General features: G+C 34.1%; 2 protein-coding genes across 7 annotated transcripts in view; both read left to right on the top strand.

Moving 5' to 3' along the window:
- The window catches only part of LOC136822459 (putative leucine-rich repeat-containing protein DDB_G0290503), a 42,652-nt gene extending 40,191 nt beyond the window's left edge, over window positions 1-2,461 (top strand). For all 6 annotated transcript variants that reach the window (XM_067078720.1, XM_067078725.1, XM_067078722.1 and 3 more), the window contains 2 exons: window positions 241-427; window positions 1,118-2,461. In XM_067078720.1, the coding sequence (XP_066934821.1) occupies window positions 241-427; window positions 1,118-1,323 (393 nt within the window). In that variant the 3' untranslated portion in view covers window positions 1,324-2,461. The remainder of the gene's footprint in view (window positions 1-240; window positions 428-1,117) is intronic.
- A 1,336-nt stretch (window positions 2,462-3,797) lies between these two features.
- On the top strand, window positions 3,798-23,474 carry LOC136822460 (homogentisate 1,2-dioxygenase-like; the record flags this gene model as incomplete). Its single annotated transcript, XM_067078726.1, is given in 14 exon segments — window positions 3,798-3,953; window positions 10,248-10,313; window positions 10,644-10,732; window positions 10,897-11,002; window positions 11,302-11,444; window positions 16,651-16,685; window positions 16,858-16,937; window positions 17,330-17,429; window positions 17,611-17,738; window positions 18,004-18,108; window positions 18,405-18,531; window positions 20,365-20,417; window positions 22,795-22,917; window positions 23,344-23,474. Coding segments are annotated over 14 exon segments (1,307 nt in total), but the record flags the coding sequence as incomplete, so codon positions are not given.

Consider the following 23,474-nt stretch of genomic DNA (forward strand, 5'->3'; position numbering starts at 1 on the left):
TCACATTATCACTCAGCCTTGATCGCAGCAAACGTAACTATTTTCTATTCATATTCGGGTATCATCATGGAACGGAAAATTCTATTTTCTCGGGGTACCACATTTTTAAACACTCCGATACATAGATGACGGACTCAGCTTAGTCCTGGGTTTATAAAAGTCAATATACGCAAACGCGAATGTCTTCTTTGCAGCCTTTTACGATTATTTTTTTATCATCTAGCTTATATTTTTTCACAGGGCAAGAAGCTTGAGTTCAACGACAACAAGAAGAAACTTTCACACGTCATTATGATCAGTGATGAACTTTCCACAGATGCTGATACCACTGGTCATTACACCATCAATGATGATGTTCAACTTCTTGAACGAGATTTCCAAGGGGTTGAAACTGAATTAGAAAGACTCGATTCGTTGTTCAGTAAAGGTGATTATTGCTTCGTTATTTGATTATTTTAGATACAGTGAAGTCTCGTTAACTCGAACTTTTATAAATCGAATGTCTCGTTAACTCGAACTTTTATAAATCGAATGTCTCGTTAACTCGAACTTTTATAAATCGAATGTCTCGTTAACTCGAACTTTTATAAATCGAATGTCTCGTTAACTCGAACTTCTATAAATCGAATGTCTCATCAACTCGAACTTTTATAAATCGAATGTCTCGTTAACTCGAACTTTTATAAATCGAATGTCTCGTTAACTCGAACAGGTTTTACGATCCCTTCAGTTTACAATGCAATATAAACCTTGAAGTATAGCTCGAAATTTCCTTAACTTGAACAAATTTGTGCTCCTTGTGTGTGTTCGAGTTATGGAGACTCCACTGTACGCATTTAATATTTATTGACTGTGTTTATCGTTAAGTCTGTTAATTTTCTGATAATTTGAGAAATGCTGACAAAAAAACAAACGTTGCAGCTGTTATAACCCGTGCACTAACATTTTTATCATCGTTATTAGCGACTTTAAAGTGGACGGACTAAATAAACCAATTGGAGCTATTCGAGCGAACTATCAAAACAAACGAGAACGAATGATCAGACTTTTTGGTTGTCTTTTCTGCTTCATACTTTTCACACGATTTTATTTCTTCATTTTTCATTTCATCCCACAGCTCATTTGTTCTTCCGGCGTACACGATTCTCCATTCGAAAGAAAATTGACGACATCCGTACGCCTAACGATGAAAAGACAACGACTAATGCTTCAGTTGAAAGCAAAGTTGATACAGACTTAGAAAGCAAAGTAGACATTGAATTGCAAGATAACGGAAAAGACAATTTAGTTGGTGAACAAACAGCTGAGATAACTGTCAAATAAATGGTAGATACGATGCTAAAGAACCTCTAGGGATTTTTCTACATTGCCGTACCGTGATGATCAATCTTCCACAAAATCACCTGGTTATTACACTGGTAGTAATCAATGGTTGTTTCCAGATATGACTTAATACTTGAACATTGTCATGCTGCAACAATAGTAATTCAATCCTCGTCCCGTTGTCATCCATTTCATCCATGTCATCAATGGTTGTTTCCAGACATGACTTAATACTTGAACATTGTCATGCTGCAACAATAGCAATTCAATCCTCGTCCCGTTGTCATCCATTTCTCATTTTGAAAATGTTTGCTCATGGTTTAAACGTTCATTTATTTGTTTTTCAAAAAATAAATTTTCGTAAAATATACGCCAGATATTTTTAACGTAGCCTACGATATATCCGGCGTACATGTCTTGGTTTCCAGACTGAAAAATGAGTCCCTGAGATCGAGTTCTTCCGTTTTTAAATAAACTTAAGTATGATTGATAAGTTAACAACCTCTAAGTTGAGATTATAAATTCGCAATATTTACCTTAGAAATGATAATCCATCAAACAACAACAATTCATTCATATCCTTCTCATATCGCAGTTATTCCGTCCGTGAGATTTGTTTTTATAATTTTATAGTTTTTAAACATTTTGATTTGGCTTGTTTTTTTTTTATTTGTTAAATTTTTTTGTTGTTTATTTTTGTTATGCTTTATTATTTTATTGATACGAAAAAACTAAAGGTAATATTTATACTCTATTTATATGCGAGGTGTAATTTTTGCAAAAGATGTATTTGTTATGTTTGACAACTAGAGGTGTAGGGATTTTTCGTATTTATTTTACGACAGAAAATTTGTCTATTTCTTCTTTGCCTATATTACGAAAAGGATGAATTTGATTTTAGACGGATCTTTAGCTGATGATAGAGAGCGCAATAAGCTAGACAGTAGCTCGTTTTCTCCAATATTTTGTGGTACATATTTTGTGGGACAGACAATTATATTTCTTGACATATTTTTTGTTTATCTTTTTTATTTCCTTTATATCTTTGTTTGTTGCTTTTACTACTATAAAAAAATCTTTTGTAAAATTGTTTTAAACATTTGAAAATTTTGTAAATAAAACTTGCTGTATATTCAAATCCACTTTTCGTTATCTTTCTTTCTGATATTCTCTTCTTTCGTTTGATGTATGCAAATTAAAGACAGGTAGTGTCAGTTTGTACCTTTTGAACTGACAAAGAAGAAATTTGGACATATTCTTTTCAGAGTGTTATTTTTTTGGTGCCTTGCGTGCCTTCGTGCCCTTCGTGCCTTTTGAAAAAAAGTTCGTGCCTTTCGAAAAAAAGTTCGTGCCTTTCCAAAAAAAGTTCGTGCCTTTTGAAAAAAAGTTCGTGCCTTTCGAAAAAAAGTTCGTGCCTATGAAAAAAAAGTTCATGCCTTTCCAAAAAAAGTTCGTGCCTTTTGAAAAAAAGTTCGTGCCTTTCCAAAAAAAGTTCGTGCCTTTGAAAAAAATGTTCGTGCCTTTCGAAAAAAAGTTCGTGCCTTTTGAAAAAAAGTTCGTGCCTTTGAAAAAAAAGTTCGTGCCTTTCGAAAAAACATTCGTGCCTTTGAAAAAAAAACTCGTGCCTTTGAAAAAAAAGCTCGTGCCTTTCGAAAAAAAGTTCGTGCCTTTCGAAAAAAGTTCGTGCCTTTTGAAAATAGTCAATGACAAAAAAAATACCAGAAGCTTCATTAGGTTAAAAAACTTAGGAGGATGGCCCGGGGGGGGGGGCACTGGGTTTGCGGACTGACGGTATGTGCGGGCCAAAAATTAGCTTTTAAAATTGCACCCTTACAGTGCAGCAAAAATCAGTGAAAATCATACCCTTAGAGTGCATTTTCCCCAAAATTTTCGATCCCTTTGGTGCAAAAAATGGTCAAAATTCTAGCATTGTTGGTCAAAATATCTAGATTTTTCAAAAATTTTCTGAAATTTCTACCCTTACAGTGCATCTCTAGTTTTTCCGACCCTTACAGCGCATTTTAAACATACTGGAAAAGGTACCCTTAGGACCCGCACATACCCGTCGGTCTTTTTGCCCAGCTGCCCCCCCCGGGGAGGATGGTGATGCTACGGCACTGTGTTGTAGCTTGTACAAGTTGGCTTTCTTGGGAAAGTGATTGATAAAAGCAAAGAAACCTATCCATGGTGTCTTCTGCGTCTTCTCTCTTCTCCGCACCATTTAGTTATTTTATGAGAAACTTTTTTTTTTGGCTCGCATTTAAAAAAGGGATTCTTGTAAAAAAAAGGGGATAGTCAAGGGTGTGCGACTTCATGGTTTTTCGATTAGCGGTTTTTCAATTTTTTCGCTTTTGTCATGCGAGGCGATAATGAATTCATAGTAGCTTACTGGATTTTATTAGGCGTCTAGTGTGACAAAGAAGATATTATATCGCGAGCTTTGTTTAGCTGCTTCCAAAAACGTCCGCAATGCCTATCAATTATTATTGCTGGACACTGAATTGCTGCACACCTGCACAATCCAGCTCCACTCATTCATCTCAAATCATCAACACTGTTTTTGACAAGTGAGCACGGCTAGGAGCTGGAATTCAAAGTATTTTAACATCATGGAAGAGCCAAATTTGAAGGTATAAAGTATTCAATTTTCTAAAATGTATTTTAGTTTTCAAGACGGTGAAGGCTTCTTCGTAAAAGCGAAAGAGACATGTACCTATTTTTCGGATCCGGCATGTGGGAATAGAATAGTGTCAGGACCTGCATGCGACCTGGTAGGGTTGGGTATGGATGTGGTTTGGGTGTGGTTACGTATCAAATTGGCTAGGAATTTGGTTATTATCAGTTAGGGTTAGGGTTGGAGCTCGAAAAAAGCACTCTTTTGTGATTTTCTCTTAATACATACAGTCTGGTCTGTAGTTTGTACAATAGCCGTCAGAAACGCTCTTCGACGTGAATCCGTGGCGCAGTGGATAAGGCATTGGGTTTCAAAACATCGGAACTTTGCATTTAGTGGGTTCGAATCCCACCGGTGGCGATCTGTCGGTAAGTCATTCAGTAAGTTAGAAAACATAGTATAATAACTCACACAGAACCAGAAAGTCAGAGAAACTACAAACAAGAGACTGGAAAGTACGAAATAAGTCCAGATCTGTCTTTCGTCTTTACGAAGAAGCCACGACCTTTCAAGACAAGAGATTCCAAATAGTTGCTTTATGTAGGCAGGTACGATCCTCGACATGGCCCGAGAATTCTCGGGCCTCTTCGGGCCATGTTCTGGCCGAGAGACCCTATCAATTCTTTTGGCCCGAACATGACCCGAGTCATTTGGACCATGTTCGGGCCATGTTAAATGTTAAATTGATTCAGCATGTCCAGTCAAACAAAAAAGTACAAAATAAGATTTGTCTGTTTTGTTTATATCGCTCAAAAAAACTTTACGAGCTTCCCGTGGACACGCTTCAGTTTAAAACCAGGACCAGTTTACTAGCAAATATTTCCACCCTAAGTATATTTATAACTATGTTTTCATACCAAATAAGACATTTAATATTTAAATATGAATTTACAACATTCATATATTTAATATAATTAAGAGAAACCAAGTTTTTCTCAAAGAAAATGTTAAAAAAATTTAGTCCTGAAATTACACGCCTGTTTAAATCATGTTTTCAAAAATTGGCCCGAGTGTGGCCCGTGCGTGGCCCGCGTGTGGCCCGAACACGGTCCAAATTCTCGGGCCAGCTCGGGCCATACTCGGGCTTTACGCGAATTCCAATAAAAGTTTTGGCCCGAGAATTCTCGGGCCATGTCGAGGGTCGTAGGCAGGTCAGGGCAAAATTTCAAACTCATCTAATCACTTTGAAAATAGGTCCATCTGAAAAAGGGTAAAAAATGCAAGAAAATGAGGGGTCATGAGACCTCTCAGAAAAAAGCAGTTCCGAAGATAAGCTATTTTTTGTGGCTTAAAAAACAGCTCTTTCTGTAACAAAGGGCCATCCCAGAAAATTTTTGTTACCCCCCGTCGGACGACGTGCATTTTTTAATTTTTTATAGCCTCGGAAATAATTTTTCTTTTCCAGTGGTGGTTGGAAATTTCGATGAAAATCCATGTACTTTTGCAAAATGCATTGGAAATTCCACTCTTTTTTGCCTTTTTTAATTCAATTGCCTTACTTGGAGATTCATACATTTTCTTCTCTCACCTTGGAAATTTCGAATTTTGGTGAAAACTTTTGACCTCGGAAATCCTGTGTTGTCCGCCCCCCTGTTACAGACAAATTCTGGAATGGCCCAAATGGCTTAGGCTAAATGGGTAAGAGCTGATGGCACCAAAAACAGTGAAAAAATTACTTTTTCAGATTCAAAATTTAATATCTTTTCAACGGCTTATTCAATTGTTCTGAAATTTTCAGGAGAGTTGAACATGGATGTAAGCTTTCAAGGTTTGAAAAAAAAGCAAACAATTATCCTCTGAAACATGTGTATTTTACAGACCCACCAGCTAATTCAAAGATCAAAGTAAAAATTTGATCAAAAACAGGGTGTTCCTGGAGTCTGATTGGCTTGAAATCTTGCACACATGCTTGGATTCATGAAACTAGTCAAAATCTGAAATTTCAAAATTTTCGGAATATCTGGCGGTATTTTACAGACCAGTCTGTAAATTACACGATCTGGTCCAAAAAAGGTGATTCCATGGTCCAATTTACCTAAAATTTTGCACACAAGCTGTCAGAATTCATGAATAGTCAAAATCTGAAATTAAAACAATTTTGGAATATCTGGCGGTATTTTACAGACTGGTCTGTGAATTACATATTTTGATAAAAAAAAAGTGATCCCGTTGTCCGATTTACCTGAAATTAATTGCACACAAGCTGGGATTCATAAAACAAGTCAAAATCTGAATTTTTAAAATTTTCGGAATATTGAGCGGTATTTTACAGACCGATCTGTAAATTACACATTCTGGTCCAAAAAATGGGATCCCGTGGTCCGATTTACCTGAAATTCTGCACACAATCTGGGATTCATGAAAATAGTCTAAAAAGTTTTCAAAATTGTATGAATATCTGGCAGTATTTTACAGACCGGTCTTTCTACACAATTTGTTAATCAGGAGCGTGCACCTAAATGCGCAAATTTTGCACACAAGCCACAATTCATTTAAGTCAAAATTTAAAACCTGAAAACAGTCCCAAACTTTATGAGATTTTATGAGATTTCCAAAACTATGCCATTAGTTAACAACAAGTTTTTCCCACTTTCTTGAAAAAAAAAATTGCAAAGCAGATTCATTGAGATTTTCTTTTCTAGAAAAATTTCCTTGCAGAAAGGTCCAACAAAATTTGAAACTGGCAACTCCTGATACAAAATTTCTACAGGTTGATTAAGTTTGGAGATGTTTTACTTCTTTGAAATGAAAGTTTTCATTTTCCTATGAAAATTTGAGGGCTTTCCTATTTTGGTAGAAGAAACATTTGTCTCGGGAGGACACAAAAGTGTCAAGGCAGTAGCAAGAGATTGGGAATTTAGAGCAGATTTATCCAAAAAATAAATAAGCTGAGACAAATCATTTTATGTTACTTTGTTGGAGCTAACATCCCAAAAATCTGTAATTTTTTTTGAAAAAAAATAAAAACAAAATTGATGTTTTAAATTTTTTTAATTTTCTTTTTAAAAATGTGAAATCGGAGGAAATAATAAAATAAAATTTTATGAAATTTCCTAAAGTAACGATTTTTTAGATTTAAAGACAAAAGAATAAAGTCCATGATGTTGTTATAGAGTATAGGGTCTATGGATAAAAACACTAAAAATAAAATGAAACATAAAAATGTACACATAAAGACTGATATGTGTATATGTAAGACTGACATTTAGGGTTCCCACTTCGGTGCCCCCCCCATCCCACTTTTCTGATATGCCTTTTATATTATCTACTTTTGAATTTTAACAATCACATAAAGGACTTTAAATAAAAGCGATTACAAAAAAAAAAAAAAAAATCGACTGTGTATACAAAGAGTTGTATAATTTAGTTTGTTTTTTGTGGATAGGGAAATTCCATGGGGAAAGTCCCTGACATTAAGGGAAGGATCAAAGTATCTTTACATTGGCAGAATAGGGCACAGCTGTGTTAGATCATTTAACCCCCTCTCTCTTTCTCTTTTGTTTTCCTGTTTAAGTAAAGGTTTTATTTATTTCTTCTTTTTTGAAGGTCGGAGGAGAAAAAATAAATAAAATTTTTTGAAATCTCTATTTATTATTTTGGCAAAAATAACGTCGGGGGATCCGTAAACCAATAAATAAAAAAGTATTTGCCTAAAAGTAAGAAAAATGTTCCTAATTTGGCTAAAGGTTGACTGATTGACATCCCCTGGTTTATGGGAGAAGAAAGATTAGCAGTGTTCACGTTGGGAGAATGTTATAGAGCTAGTGTGCCAATTTGAACAAAAATTATTTTTAAGTGATATTTAAGTTCCACATATACAAAACAAATTTAGCCAAAATATGTGACAATTATTTTCAATAAACATTTTTCTGGCCGAAAATGAGGACCCTCCCGCTCTCGGCGCTCCGGAAACGTCCAGAGCAAAAAGTGCCGGTTTTTTTTCATTTTCCGGAACACCGGAAGATTCCGGAGCATTTCCGGTGTTCAAAAGGTAGATTTTCGGCAATTGGTCTGCACCAGAACTCCATAAGGTTCCGGAGGAGAAGATATCCACGATATAATTACAATAGCGCACGCTGTGCTAATCATGTGAAAACTAAAGGACCCTCCGTACAGTCAGGGCCTCCTTTCACTTTTTCGATATTACGCAAACGGCAGTGTGAGCTAAATTATTTTGGTTTTACTTTCGATTTCAAGCAAAGGTCTTAAGCAACAGGGCGTACGCGGGCGATAAATTTATGTTTACTTATCTTGTATATTTTAGTGGTATTTATCCAATAAAAAGGATGTTGACAAAATATGCACGGCGCTGACAAAATATGCACGGCATTGATTATGACATCATTAAATATGTCAATGTTGATTCAACGCCCGTTAAAGAAAATAATTTGTAAATAGTTCTTTTTATCGTGAAATTTAGAAATACCAACAAAAAAAGAATCATATTTTTAATATTTGTTTCCATCTGGTTTTTTTGACTATCTAGATTATATTAGCGTTAGAATACGGTAAATTTTTATGAAAAATATTTCGCGATGGCGGTACACCCAATCGCGCCCACGGGAAAGTTCCAATTTTTAATTATCAGGAAATTGGGGAAACCCGTAACACGTGGATAAAAAGCGTACAGAATGAAACCTGACAGAAGGTTTTCAAGCAGATTTATTCAGATAAAGCTATAAGAGGTTCATTACTTGTGGATTTTAAAACCTATATAACCAAAAACGAAAGTTGTTGGGAAGGAAAGAGTAAACGCAAGACAGAAGTTTTGGTTGTGTTGATCAGGATGTTTTTATTCTGTTCGAACTAATGTTATAAAAGACCAAGGAGGCCCTGACTGCCTCCGTGACGGGCGATACAGAGAATATGACTTTAAATTACATACTTTAAATTTGTATCTTTGAACGCCCTTACACGCCCGTACATGTATGGGCAGCGTCTTTACCTCACGTTTTTGTAATTTTTTTGAGATTTCAACCAGTGATGCTTCCGAATATAACGTGACAAATTCAATTTAATTAATGGCTGAACCTTCATATCATATCAATATTTTGAATATTTTTAATAATAATATGTTTAAAAAAGGGTTTTTTAGAACGTGTTAAAAATCACTTGCTCCTGAAGCACCGGAAGAGCTCCGGAACTTTCCGAAGAGAAAAATAGTGTTTTTCAGCTACTCCGGAAAACTCCAGAAGTTTCCAGAGCGTTGAAAATGCTAGAAATAGGCCGGAAAACCCAGTTTTTTGGCATTTTCTTGAGATTTTTGATTTTTTACACAAAGATGCGTATTAGCAATGCTTAAAACATGGCGAGTCCGATTTTTGAGAAAAATTGGCCGAAAATGCTGAAAATCGCAGTTTTTAACGGTTTTTATTGGGCTTTTTCCTTATTTCTTTGATTTGTTTTTCCATACAAAACATTATTGACGACAATCAATTGTTAATAAAACTGATTTTTGCAATCAGAACTTTCTATATCTTTTTTCCCTACTCCCAGAGCTACTCTACTTCCCTCTCCCCAGTCAGCCATCAAATGAAAAGTTACGTAACCACAAGAGATTTAACTCTGTAAGAAAACTAAAAACATAGTAGGGGTTTATCACCTGCGTTTATTCAAGTTTATTGCCAGGCACCAAGCACTCAAAAATGTTTTAAATGTCAAAAGAGATAGGGCGGGTGATCAAGTCACCAAGTCCCTTCAAATGAGTGTGTCAACTTCTTTTACAGTCAAAACCAAGGTAAGGTAAAATTATAGACCAGATTTAAAAAAAAACTAATTGAATTCTACAACAACATCAGTAATTTGTGTTGACAAAGTGCTCTTTACCTAAGCAGAGCTAATGAAATTAATTTGAATTCTATTTTAATTAATTTGTTTTAGCTCATTTTTAAAAATTCATTAGGTCTTTGATCTCTGTCTGAATTCTAATTGGTAAAATTATATTAGGAAAGAAATATGTGAAATTCTTTCATTACACCTTTACGTTGCTTAAACAAAGAGCTCAAAAAACGCTGATGATCCACCTTTCTATAATACTCTTACATCTTTATCCAAATAAATCTATTTGAAAACCTCCTACATATCAGGTTTGTTTCTGTACCTTTTTTAACTACATGGAGAACTTTTTTCCTGATTTTCCCATTATTTAGATTCTCTTCTGCAAAGCTTTTTACTTCTTTCCTTAAAGTATGATTATCATGATTATATTGGTGAAAAAATATATAATTTTCTCATTGTGATTATTTTTTAGTATTTCTCAGGCTTTGGAAATGAACTGGCATCTGAGGCAATAGAAAATGCTTTACCAGAAAGAGGGGTAAGTCTTAAGATTATTTTCAATGATGCTGCACAGCCTGTTACTGTATTGTAATTTTTTGATAGAGGTCAATGACAATATCAGCTCTACCACGCAATGTCAAGCTACCTGATTTTCTAGCCTTTTATAATATGGACACCTCTGACAGTCTTTACTGTAACTCCTGTATATCCAGATATTTTGTTTATGAACATAATTAGGCATCATATTGTTTGTTTTACAATTTTTGAGAGAAGTATTAAAAATGTATATCTGAGTCTGAAAATCAAGCTTTTAGAAATTTGATTTGGGAGAGAATATTACTGAGAGGACCATTTTGTTTTCTTTTAGAACACGCCGCAGAAATGTCCTTATAACCTTTACGCTGAGCAATTATCTGGTACTGCATTCACTTGCCCAAGAGCAGCAAATAGAAGATCGTAAGCATAAAATTCAATATCAGTGAATCACAAGCGGGGCTTTCTTCATTGTAAGGGATATTTGAATTTTGATAAAGGGCGTGTATCATAGTCAGGCAGTTTTGATCTTTAATTGTCTTATTTTTCATGGGCCATGATAATTGTTTTCGTCTTTGTTTTTTTAGATGGTTTTATCGTATTTTGCCATCAGTCAAGCATTCACCTTTCAAACCTTATGAAATCAAGAATTTCACAATGGGTTGGAATAACCGTGTTCCAAACCCCAACCAGGTTTGACTAACTTTTAAAACATTGAAGTTTTTGATGACTTTAACAGTTTAATAAACTTCTGTAGCAAATCTTTGATTATTATTTAGAAAATTTATATATTAGCAAGCAATTTAGAACAACCAAAAGTTTTCTGACCCGCAAAATCCAGGTGGGTAAAAGTGCTTATTTACCGTCGTTCCTCAGTCAATCAGGATCTAGCAAGATCAAAAAGCTAACTGGTATAAAAATATTTTGTGAGTCATTGATAATCTTCTTCAAATGATTTAGAGTTTCTCAATAAATACATGTTGATGTTTCAGTTAAAATGGAACCCATTTGATATACCTCCAGAAGATACAGATTTTGTTGACGGTTTGAGCACAATATGTGGTTCAGGTGATCCAAAGACTAGACATGGTATTGCAGTTCATGTTTATGCTTGTAATAAATCAATGGCTAACAGGTAAAATTATATGCCTTTCATGAAATTGAATTGAATATTAAATATTGAAATTTTGACTTGTTTCTCACATTTGTATGGACCAAGTGCTCAATAAAACATTTTTAAGTTTGAAATTTAAGCTTTTTGGACCTACCCCGGTGGAGGTCCTATAAACCTATGCTTATGCCTAGTTTTTTCTGATTTTTTGCACAAAGATGTGTAACTATAAACCCTCGAATGTGACGGAGCCCGATTTTCGAAAAAAAATATTTTTGGGTAAATTTGGGCTCAAAAAACGCATGTTTATCTATAAGAATCACTATTAATAAGCATACATCAATGTTCTTAGTCAAATTACTCAATTTTTTTTTATGAGATAGATGTTTTTTTTGCTCATGAGGGCTTACATTTGAAGAATATGTGTGTTTAGACAGGAAATTTTGGTTGCTTGGCGTGTTTTTATGGAAAAACTGGCTAAATTCGATATTTTTTTTTAAGCACATTATCAATTACTTAGGTATTAGCTTTTCTCGAGATTGGCTCTTTGATTCTTTATGATTTTTTGCACAAAGATGCATAACTATAAAACCTCGAATGTGACGGAGCCCGATTTTCGAAAAAAAAATGTTTTTGGGCAAATGTGGGCCAAAAACGGCTAAAAAACGGGTTTTTTGGACTCTGTGAAAAATTGGATCATTATTTTTTTCTAATCTTTTGCATGAAAGTAGGATACCATCATAGGTTAAAGATGGCTCAAGCAGGATTTTGAAAAAAAAATTTGTTGGCTCAAAAAACGCATGTTTATCTATAAGAATCACTATTACTAAGCATACATCTATGTTCTTAGTCAAATTACTCAATTTTTTTTATGAGATAGATGTTTTTTTGCTCATGAGGGCTTACTTTTGAAGAATATGTGTGTTTAGACAGGAAATTTTGGTTGCTTGGCGTGTTTTTATAGAAAACTGGCTAAATTTGATATTTTTTTATAATAGGGTAGGGCGTCAACAGTCATTTTTGGGGCAAAGTCAGAAAATTCAAGATGTAGTGTTTTTTTATGAAAATTTAACCTATTGTGAGGCATTCTGCGCAATTTTTAAGGTCAGAAGTTCAAAATTGGCCGAACCCCCCTGGGGGTACTGATTCGCACTACAGGCAAAAATTGGAAAAAATGGCATTTTCTGGCCTTTTCAGGCCTGTAAATATGTCAAAACTATTGCAAATCTTATTTTTTTCACTTGCTGTACTAAATTTTATGAAGAAACAACAAAATAATCATATTGGATTGAAAATTGTGCCCATTAGAGCCCTAAAAGAGCCGTTTTAAGCCAATTTTGGGTAGCAAAATGCTTTTTAAGGCCAATTTTGCAAGCTCATAAACTTTAAACTTATCGATTCACATGCCTCAAATTTTCAGAGATGGAAGTCTTCAATAAAGTCTTTAAGCAAAATGAATTTCAAGTTTTTCAATTTTTTCAAAAAATCATAATGGCGTCTTCAAAAATCGCTTTTTAGTAAAAAAAAATCATATTTCTCAAAAAATAGCATTTTTTAAAGCAAGCTTCTACAAACTGAGTTTAAATGCTGACTGAAATTTTTTCTGCAGTGATATTATACTGGAGATACTCCAGGGAAATCAAAATCATTTGCGTCTGGGATGGTTCTATGTCCGCCATTATGGAAATAAAATCCCTGCTAAGAGCCATTTTTCAGGCCAAAAACCCAAATTTGGACTGAAAAAATCTCTAAAATGTCAATAGACATGGGTCCAAATTTTCTTGCAGTGATAGTATTCTGGAAATACTACAGGAAAATCAAAGTCATCTGGGCTTGGGATTTGGTTATATCCACCATTTTGGAATTGAAATTCCTGCTAAAACGCAATATTTCAAAAATTCAATATTTCAAAAAATCTTAAAAATGGCAATAGACATGAACCTAAAATCTTTTTGCAGTGATTGTCTTCTGGAAATACTCCAGGGAAATCAAAATTGTTTGGGTTTAGGATTTGGGTATATCCGCCATTATGGAATTGAAATATGTGTTAAAACTGGCTAAAATACAACGTTTCAAGCAAAAAACCCCGTTTTTTTTTGCATAAAAATTGCTCTAAAATGACAATAGACATGGACCCAAATTTTTTTGCAGTGATAGTCTTCTGGAAATACTCCAGGGAAATCAAAATTGTTTGGGTTTAGGATTTGGGTATATCCGCCATTATGGAATTGAAATATGTGTTAAAACTGGCTAAATTGCAACATTTCAAGCAAAAATATTATATTGACTTAAAAACTGCTCTAATATGGCAATAGACATGAACCTAAAATCTTTTTGCAGTGATAGTGTTCTGTAAAGACTCTAAGGGTAAAAACTATTCAGGTATAACATGCTTCTGGGACGGTCACCGCATTTTTTAAACTGAAGCCAGTTTTAAAATGTATATAATATTTCAAGCTAAAATTCAATCTTTTTTTGACGGAACAAGTCTTGAAAATGGAAATGTAAGTGGGCTATAAAGAATTGTTGAGTGAAATGGGATTTTTTAAATAATATATTTCAACTAGTATTTCTAAATTAAAGGATTGTAAATTCACATTCTTTGCTTAATATAATATACAAAATATTTAGTCAATTATGATGTATCGGATGGAAATATGTAGCATTTAACAGAGATTTCATTTCCATAAGGGTGGATGTAAACAAATCTCAGACTGAAATGATTTTGTTTTTCCAGGAATATTCACAGAATACTATCACTTCAAAAAAATTTGGGTCCATGTCTATTGTCATTTTAGAGCAATTTTTATTCAAAAACGGGGTTTTTGCTTGAAACGTTGTATTTTAGCCAGTTTTAACACATATTTCAATTCCATAATGGCGGATATACCCAAATCCTAAACCCAAACAATTTTGATTTCCCTGGAGTATTTCCAGAAGACAATCACTGCAAAAAGATTTTAGGTTCATGTCTATTGCCATTTTTAAGATTTTTTGAGTCAAAAATTGGATTTTTGATTGAAATATTGCGTTTTAGCAGGAATTTCAATTCCAAAATGGTGGATATACCCAAATCCCAAGCCCAAATGACTTTGATTTTCCTGTAGTATTTCCAGAATACTATCACTGCAAGAAAATTTGGACTCAAGTCTATTGACATTTTAGAGATTTTTTCAGTCCAAATTTGGGTTTTTGGCCTGAAAAATGGCTCTTAGCAGGGATTTTATTTCCATAATGGCGGACATAGACCCATCCCAGACGCAAATGATTTTGATTTCCCTGGAGTATCTCCAGTATACTATCACTGCAAAAAAAATTTCAGTCAGCATTTAAACTCAGTTTGTAGAAGCTTGCCTTAAAAAATGCTATTTTTTGAGAAATATGATTTTTTTTTGCTAAAAAGCGATTTTTGAAGACGGCATTATGATTTTTTGAAAAATTGAAAAACTTGAAATTCCATTTTGCTTAAAGACTTTATTGAAGACTTCCATCTCTGAAAATTTGAGGCATGTGAATCGATAAGTTTAAAGTTTATGAGCTTGCAAAATTGGCCTTAAAAAGCATTTTGCTACCCAAAATTGGCTTAAAACGGCTCTTTTAGGGCTCTAATGGGCACAATTTTCAATCCAATATGATTATTTTGTTGTTTCTTCATAAAATTTAGTACAGCAAGTGAAAAAAATAAGATTTGCAATAGTTTTGACATATTTACAGGCCTGAAAAGGCCAGAAAATGCCATTTTTTCCAATTTTTGCCTGTAGTGCGAATCAGTAACCCCAGGGGGGTTCGGCCAATTTTGAACTTCTGACCTTAAAAATTGCGCAGAATGCCTCACAATAGGTTAAATTTTCATAAAAAAACACTACATCTTGAATTTTCTGACTTTGACATTTGACGCCCCACCCTATTTATAAGCACATTATCAATTACTTATGTATTAGCTTTTCTCGAGATTGGCTCTTTCATTGTTTATGATTTTTTGCACAAAGATGCATAACTTTAAACCCTCGAATGTGACGGAGCTCGATTTTTGATAAAAAAATTTTGGGGTAAATTATAGCTAAAAAACGGCCAAAAGAGTTTTTTGGACTTTGAAATATTGGATCGTTATTTTTTTCTGATTTTTTGCATGAAAGTAGGTAAAAGATTGCTCAAGCAGATTTTTGTAAAAAAATAATTTTTCAGCTCAAAAAACGCGTCTTTATCTATAAGAATCACTATTAATAAGCATACATTAATGTTCTTAGCCAAATTACTCAATTTTTTGACGAGATGGATGTTTTTTTTGCGCACGAAGTCTTGAATATGAAAGAATATTTCAAGAGCATGAAATTTTGGTTAATGGTCACGTCACGTAGATATCAATTATATATGTTTTAAATGCACAACCAGGTAGGTCCATAAAAGTATCACTTGTTTTATCTGCAGATATTTTAATTGTGTTGTACGCATAAAACAATTGATCTCTTTGTTCTGGATGCAATGTTTAAGCCAACTATCTGTCTTAAACATAATCTGCAGTAGAGACAAAAAAGGCTGTAACATTTTAATAAGATAGCGATTATGTACTTGTTGAAAAGATATTCAAGAGTGGAATATTACATTAGGCAAGTACTTTTTTATCTTCTGGACATTTGGAGATGATCTTTTGGAGCGGAGGATGAAAAAAAAATAAAAATAAAATTGTTGTTTTCAAACTTTAATGTTGGAGAAAATAAAATGTGTTTTGAGGAAACTTACATACACAGCAGAAAATCAAAGAAAGTTTTTCAGCTGGAAAATTGTGTTGAGCGCCATTGGAGGAAGCATATTGGGAAAAAGAGATAACTGTTTTTATACCCTTTTATCTTCCTTTCCTGCTCTTATAAAATGAAGTTTTCTAAAAAAAATCCATTTCATTGCAGATTAAACAGAATCGGAAGTGCAAAAATAAATAAAATTTCTATGAATTTCAATTTTATTTTTATTTTATTTTTGCAAAAAAAACGTCGGTGATTCCGTAAACCAGAAAATAAAAAAGTAATTGCCTTAATGAAAAAAAATTGATTCAACTCTTGATTATCTTTCAACGAGCACAAAATAGTTATCCAATTTAAATTCTATCAATCTAAAGGTACAGCATTTATTGTTTCCCTCACAAATTATATTGACACAGACTTGATATAAAAACCGTATTACTTCGAAAATATCAACGCCTGAGTTTTACGATATTACTATTTATTCTATTTAGATGTTTTTGCAATTCAGATGGAGACTTCTTGATTGGTAAACAATCTATTTCTTCGTTTTATTTATTCTTCATAGTATACCTCCAAAATATTTTTCAAATATATCAATCTTTTTCTTTACGTTTTGTCAAAGTTAAGTAAAGTCTTGTTATCTTAAACAGTGTTTCTTTTTCTATTCTTAAATATGTTTCTTTTTTGATCACCTATAGTTGTTCAACAAGGGAGCCTTTTGGTGACAACAGAATTTGGCAAAATGAAAGTTGACCAAGAAGAAATTTGCGTCGTGCAGGTAATTTCAAGATTACATACCATTGGAAAGATTACATACCATTGGAAAGATTTGCCTAATTTATTTCCTCATAGACTTTACTATTTCCATTCTACCTAAAATAACTCAAATATTTCACACTTTACTGCTGTGGCAAATTCAAAATTTTACCATAATCCTATTAATTTTCCGCATCACTTAAATTAAGGTATTCGCGCGCCGTTTTAAAGTAACGCGCATCTTATAATTACATCCCAGAGGCTAGGCATTTTCAACCTATTTAGAGGACTCGTTAAAGAAAAGCGCCATGATGAGATTTCTACAAATTTTCTACGATTACTAATTCGTGCACTTCCTGCTCAAAAACTAAAGGCGAGTGAAAGTTAATGGGATTGAGTTATCACGTTTTACAGCAAGGAATGCGATTCTCAGTCGACGTCGATGGACCATCACGTGGCTACATCCTGGAAGTTTATGACGGACATTTTGAAATCCCTGATCTTGGACCTATAGGTTTGTCATTATTATGCTGTCTTTTTTACAGATCCCCTTTGGGTAAAAGAGTTTTTTAGGACAGTACATTTTAGTACAGATTGTAAAAACTTTATTGGATTGTCCGACAAGGGCTTTAAATAGGTCATTATATCTCGAATTATTTAAAGGTTACTAAACGAGAACGTTTTATACTTGGAAGGTGCGAATGGGCTGGCGAATCCGCGTGACTTTAAAACACCACAGGCATCATACGATGGGAACTTTATGAGACCTGATGGATTCGAAATCATTCAAAAATACCAAGGATATACATTCAAAGCTACTCAGGTGTGTTTTTCTTTTTATTTACGGGGTTAATTTCGCTAAGAATAATTTTGGAGGTAAATTCCTATCGGGTTACTGAGAAAGATGTATTCTAAATTTGAAATAAACATTCAATAGCTTACTGAGTAGGGCTTCTACTGCTCACTATAACGAGGTTCTTCAAGTGTGAAAAGGGATAAGAATGTCTTTTTAATGGGTAGCAAATTTGTTGAAATCAAACGTTATAATAAGTTAAATTGATTATTGTATGTAATTTCTCGTTTCTCAGGACCATACAGTGTTTGACGTTGTTGCATGGCATGGAAATTATACACCGTACAAATATTCTTTGAAAAATTTCTGTGTCATCAATTCTGTTTCGTTTGACCATATCGTAAGTATTACTTTCACTTCAGATATTACCTTAGCCACTTTCTTGAAGATGGGCTGAGTAAATGGCTTAGTAGTTCTTCTTGAAATCAAAACATAAAACACCAGCTAGACTATAGTAGTGAAGTCTATTTGTTTTCTTTTTGGGAGAGTTATTTGAGTCAAAATCTGTATTTACAATTAACTATTGTAAATATCACTTTACAATGGGAGCTGTGGGTCTTTGTACGCAGTCGTAGTTTTCAAGTCAAAGTCTTTGCATATTAAAAGTTTTCTTAACTTTGTTTTTCTTTTACACAGGACCCTTCCATCTTTACGGTATTGACATGCCAAAGCAACAAACCAGGAGTGGCTATCGCTGATTTCGTCATCTTTCCACCGCGTTGGTCTGTCCAAGAAAACACTTTCAGGCCGCCTTACTATCACCGTCAGTTGAGTTTTACATAAAATTTCAGTGAAAATTTCATATTTTACTGATTTTTATTGAGTAATCATAATCCATATTGCTTTATACACCGCCGTATCTGTATGAGAGGCTAGGTCTGATCTTTTATGCATCGGGAAAACGTCGTCGGTGGAATACACGCTTTTTTTATAAGAATAGTGTACTTTGGATGAGAGTGAAGTATTCTTATTAAGAAAGTGTCAAAATTGAGGGTGAAATATTCTTAACGTATTCTTACTTTTTTAGACTTGACTTTTTTACAAACATGAGAAATAATAATTTGAGAGTTTTGGACTTTTGAGTGAACATTTAGGTTAAAATTGCATTTCTTCCTCAAAGCTTCAACTTATCTCTAACAAAGGAAGCAGTTTTTTCTGTTAACCAAATACAAAATGACTGTATTCTTATCGATTTCTGCGAAATTCACCCTAGATGGTATTCTTAGGGTGTTCTTACGATTTGGCCAATTTTCACCCTGATATTCTTATTAAAAAAAGCGTGTAATGCTTTCTAATCTTATCACAGAGATCCCACTCGGCATGTTTTTCATGATTTTCATGATTTTTGCAAATTTGGCATTTTTCATGGTTTTTAGCATGTTTTGGATCATTTTGGCATGTTTTTCAGAGAAACATAAGGGAATTTTGTTAATATTGTCTCTTCTCTGTCCTGATATTCAGATTCATTAAAGATAGCTCAAAATAGCACTTTCAGCCCCCCAAAATTCTAAAATTTTCTCACTTGCCCAACCATGGTGGGCAACGTTAAATATTATCTTAAGTTTTCAATAAATACTATTGACAGAAATGTTAAAACAAGGATGTGTCAGGCATATGTTTTTCTCCGTTCAAGCTCTACTTTATAAAACAAGTATATTACAATCTTCCAATATTTGGAATTTTTGTCAAGACTACATGTCACTGAACCACCTCATTATTCTTCCAGGGTTTAGACAGGTCCACGACCTCGGCAAAACACAGGGTTTTTTTAAAGCACCAATTTTCAAAATGTCTCTTGCATTATAGCTTGTATTCTAGTGTCTGGATATACATGATTTTTAAATATTTCTCCTTTGGGGCCAACCTTGGTTTTTTCAGGAACAGGGCTCCCAATAAGCTAAAATTTGCCTTATGTACATCTTTCTGATTTTTAGTTATATTGTTCCTACATTTCAATCAGTTATTTTCTATTTAGTTTTCCACCCTTAAATAGACACTTTTTTGCATCTTGAAAATCATAAACTTTCCCTATTGTCCAACCATGGCGGGCTACATTTTAAATTGCAGCCTTTGATTGATTAATAAATTCCAAGTGAAATGGTTTCTACTTATGTTTGTGATATTGAGGCAATTTTCACCAGAGCATAATTTGCAAAAAGAGACTGTTGACACTGTTGTATGTGTGTTGTATTGTACAAGCTGTACGAGTTATACAGTATATACCTAAATTAGTCAGAAAATTCAGGGAAACTAAGGTAAAATTGTTAATCGATTTCTCATCATGTCTACATCACTGTTTTTAGGTACGGGAAACACGGGGACTTCGTTGATTGATAACTCTTTATTCTACTTTTTAGCATGTTTTTCATGTTTTTCCATTTAAAATTAGCATTACTTAGCATTTTTTTCTGCTCTTTTTGGCATTTTTTCATGCATGTTTTTTCAAAAATGCCAGTGGGATCTCTGTTATCACTATTGAAATTTCCATTAAACTCCAAAGGAAAAACAATTAAGCCAAGCCAAACATTAAGATATCTGGTTGTTGAGACAGGAGTGTACTTTAAATTCATTCTATCTTATTCATTCAACTGTTTAGGTAATTGTATGAGTGAGTACATGGGAATCATCAAAGGAGGATACGAAGCCAAAGTAAGCATGTCAACTTGATGCTACTTATTAGCAAGATTTTTAAACCTGTTAAAAGATAGTTTTCTCACAAATTCAGAATTTGGCTACCTGTGAAATAAGCTTTGTTTCTGACAAAACTAGAAAATGTTTTTTTTTTTTTACTTGGAAATAAGACAGTCAATAGTCGGCATACTTTTTGGTCAGCCTAAGCTGTGCATTCAAATAGGTAAAATTTTCTTCCACCATAAGACGGCGAAAAAAAAATCCGATTTTCCGATCTCACTTTGATTTCTAAACTTTCTTCCGATCGGGTTAACTTTTTGGGTACTTTTAGCGTGCGTTGTTTTTACAGATCATAATGTAGTTTCAAGATGGCGGCTCAAGCGATAGTCAGATGTGATAAGTCAGTGTTGTATCAAAGTATTTCCAGTGTAAATCTGTTGCAAGCTTCAATTTCTGTCATTTATTTTTTTAACTCGGCAAATCAAACACACATGATTTACATCAAGGGGATTCTTTTTCTACATCCTTTGAAGGTTTAAAGCCGTTTGCTCAAGTTTTTGTTTATGTTGAATTTTCTGATACTTTTTATTGCTGATTTTTAATAGTTTTTGCAATAAAAACATATTTTTCTTGTTTGCCTCTAGGGGGATTGATGGTGTTATAATGTTATTGGAATTTGATAAAGTTTACAAAAGTACAGCTACTGTATAAATTTGATATAAAGACTGGATGCAATCGTGCTTTTTTGGACTTGGACGTGTTTGTGATAAAGGCGAATCGCAAAAAACTGTTTGGTTCCCGTCATTTCTACTTTAAAAAGTGGGAGTCGTTCGGCCGGTCAGTCGAAAAAATTTTTTCTGTTAAGAAGCAGCTATACATCTTGTTGAAAGGGAATTCGTGTGGACTGATCCGAATTTTAAAATTGAGAAACCGTGGATAAACTGGTGTTTTCGGTTTACTCTCCATTAGCATGCGGCTCTCTACTTCGATTTGAAAACTTTTAAACACAGAGCGTGCAGAGGTCAACAGTGGAAATCCAGCAAAGCAGCGGAAAAGCTTTCCGACTCTCCAGCTCTACCTGCTGACCGTAAATCAGATGACGGGAACCAAATGATGACATCACATCTCCTATTATTGGACTTGCAAAATTATGACAAATGGTCTTTGGAATTTGATCATTTATATTAATATTAATATATACAGTTCTTGTTGAAATTGATCAAACTATTTTTCACGCAGTTCCGGACGTAGATTGTGTTTTTCTAACCTTTTCTAACTTGGCGTACGTTTTGACTGAATGATGGAATGGAATGAATGGCAATAACAGTTTATAGATAATTCTTATCAGACTTGCAGAAAGCGGGCTGCCGTCAAGTTACACAACATGCACACTCTCGTCACAACTTGCACAGCCATAACAAACAGATCAATCTGGTCTTCATTTAACATTGTTTTAAAGTTTAAAAAATACTGCCAGTGCTTGGCACAGAAGAGAGGACTCCCAGTTGAAATTAATTGCTACACTGCTGCCCTGTTGAATTTATTTATTATGGTTGTGTGTTTATTCCGCCAAGGCGGTAAATCAATCGCCCAAATTCATAGACCAATCAAAAGCGAGTTTAAGCAAAACGGGGGGGGGGGGAAATGAGCTTCCCCGCATAGTTATGAATTTTATTAAGTTTTGCTTTCGATTATCATTTGCGACCAGCAAAGTCTTCAAGATGGTTGTGTGCATGTTGTGTAACTTGACGGTACTAAACTACAAAATTTATTTACCCAGACTGGAGGGGCCATCCATATAGTACGTACACAGTGAAGGGGGGAGAGGGGGTTTAGCAAAAGCGTACATCTATTGTTTAAACAAAGTCATTTCTATTGTTCTGTGCGTACAAGGGGGAAGGGGTGTCAAATATTTGGAAAATCTTTGCGTACGTACTATATGGACAATGCTAAAGAGAAGTATACTTTGAACTTCTCGTGGGGGGGGGGGGGGTTGGAGGAGCTCTCAGGCTTGTTTTACATAATTTTAAATCAAGTTATCAAATGTTTCACATTTTGTACATTATTCAACATATTTAGTCTACTCTGTTTCAGTGCATCTCTTACATCTGTTAACCACCTTATTAAAGCTATCTAGCTAAGCTCCATTGGCTGACCTTCCAGCCTCGGCTGGTTTATTTGAATTTGACTTAATCATTCAAAAATTATGAAGTTAAAACCAAAAACTTTCTCTAAAAGTCAATCCAAACTTGAATATTTTTTGTAACACCAAGTACAATCTATCCGCAGACACGTGTTTCGTCCTTCCCAGTCAAACACCAAGTACATATTTTACAGTGTGCACGAATTTCCGAATAACTGTATAACTGTTTTATCTTTATTCGTTACTTTGTAGGCAGTGACACCAGGCTGTTCGACACTTCATAGTATGATGATCCCACATGGTCCAGCATCCAATGTTTTTGAAGCTGCTTCGAACGCTACATTGAAACCTGAACGCGTCGCAGAGGGTACTATGGTGAGCGTATAAATTTGATTGAACTACCTTGTAGTGTATTAATTTTGTGTGTACTTAATTTGGTGGTTGGCCAAAATGCGATTTTTAGCGTGTATTAAATTTAGCGGAGATTTAATTTGGCGGGTGGGGAAGTTTTAGGCACTTGTAAATCAAAAATTACTTGGTATTGTAATAGTTTTTATTTAAAATGCTGAAATTTGGCTGGTATTTAACTTGGCGGACGGTCAATTTAAAAAAAGACGGCTCTTCAAATTCAGTCTTTTTTCACGGAAATTTTCTACTTGGAAGGTACGAGAGATATAACCAACCGGATTTTTTTAAACATTAAATGTCGATTTTTATTCTTCGATAGCTCATATCTGCATAATATAACTATAAAATTAATTTTCAAGAAAGCTACTTTTTAACCATTCTTTCTTGATTCAGTCATTTATGTTTGAAAGTTCACTTGGATTGGCCTTGACAGAGTGGGGTGAAAAAACATGCGAAAAAGTTGACGAAAACTACAGCAAATGTTGGCAAGGCTTGGAAGCTAAATTTGACAAGAATTTGAAAAT

This window comes from Clytia hemisphaerica, unplaced genomic scaffold, assembly GCF_902728285.1.
Source record: "Clytia hemisphaerica strain Z4C2 unplaced genomic scaffold, Clytia hemisphaerica genome assembly, whole genome shotgun sequence".
Taxonomy (NCBI): Eukaryota; Metazoa; Cnidaria; class Hydrozoa; order Leptothecata; family Clytiidae; genus Clytia; species Clytia hemisphaerica.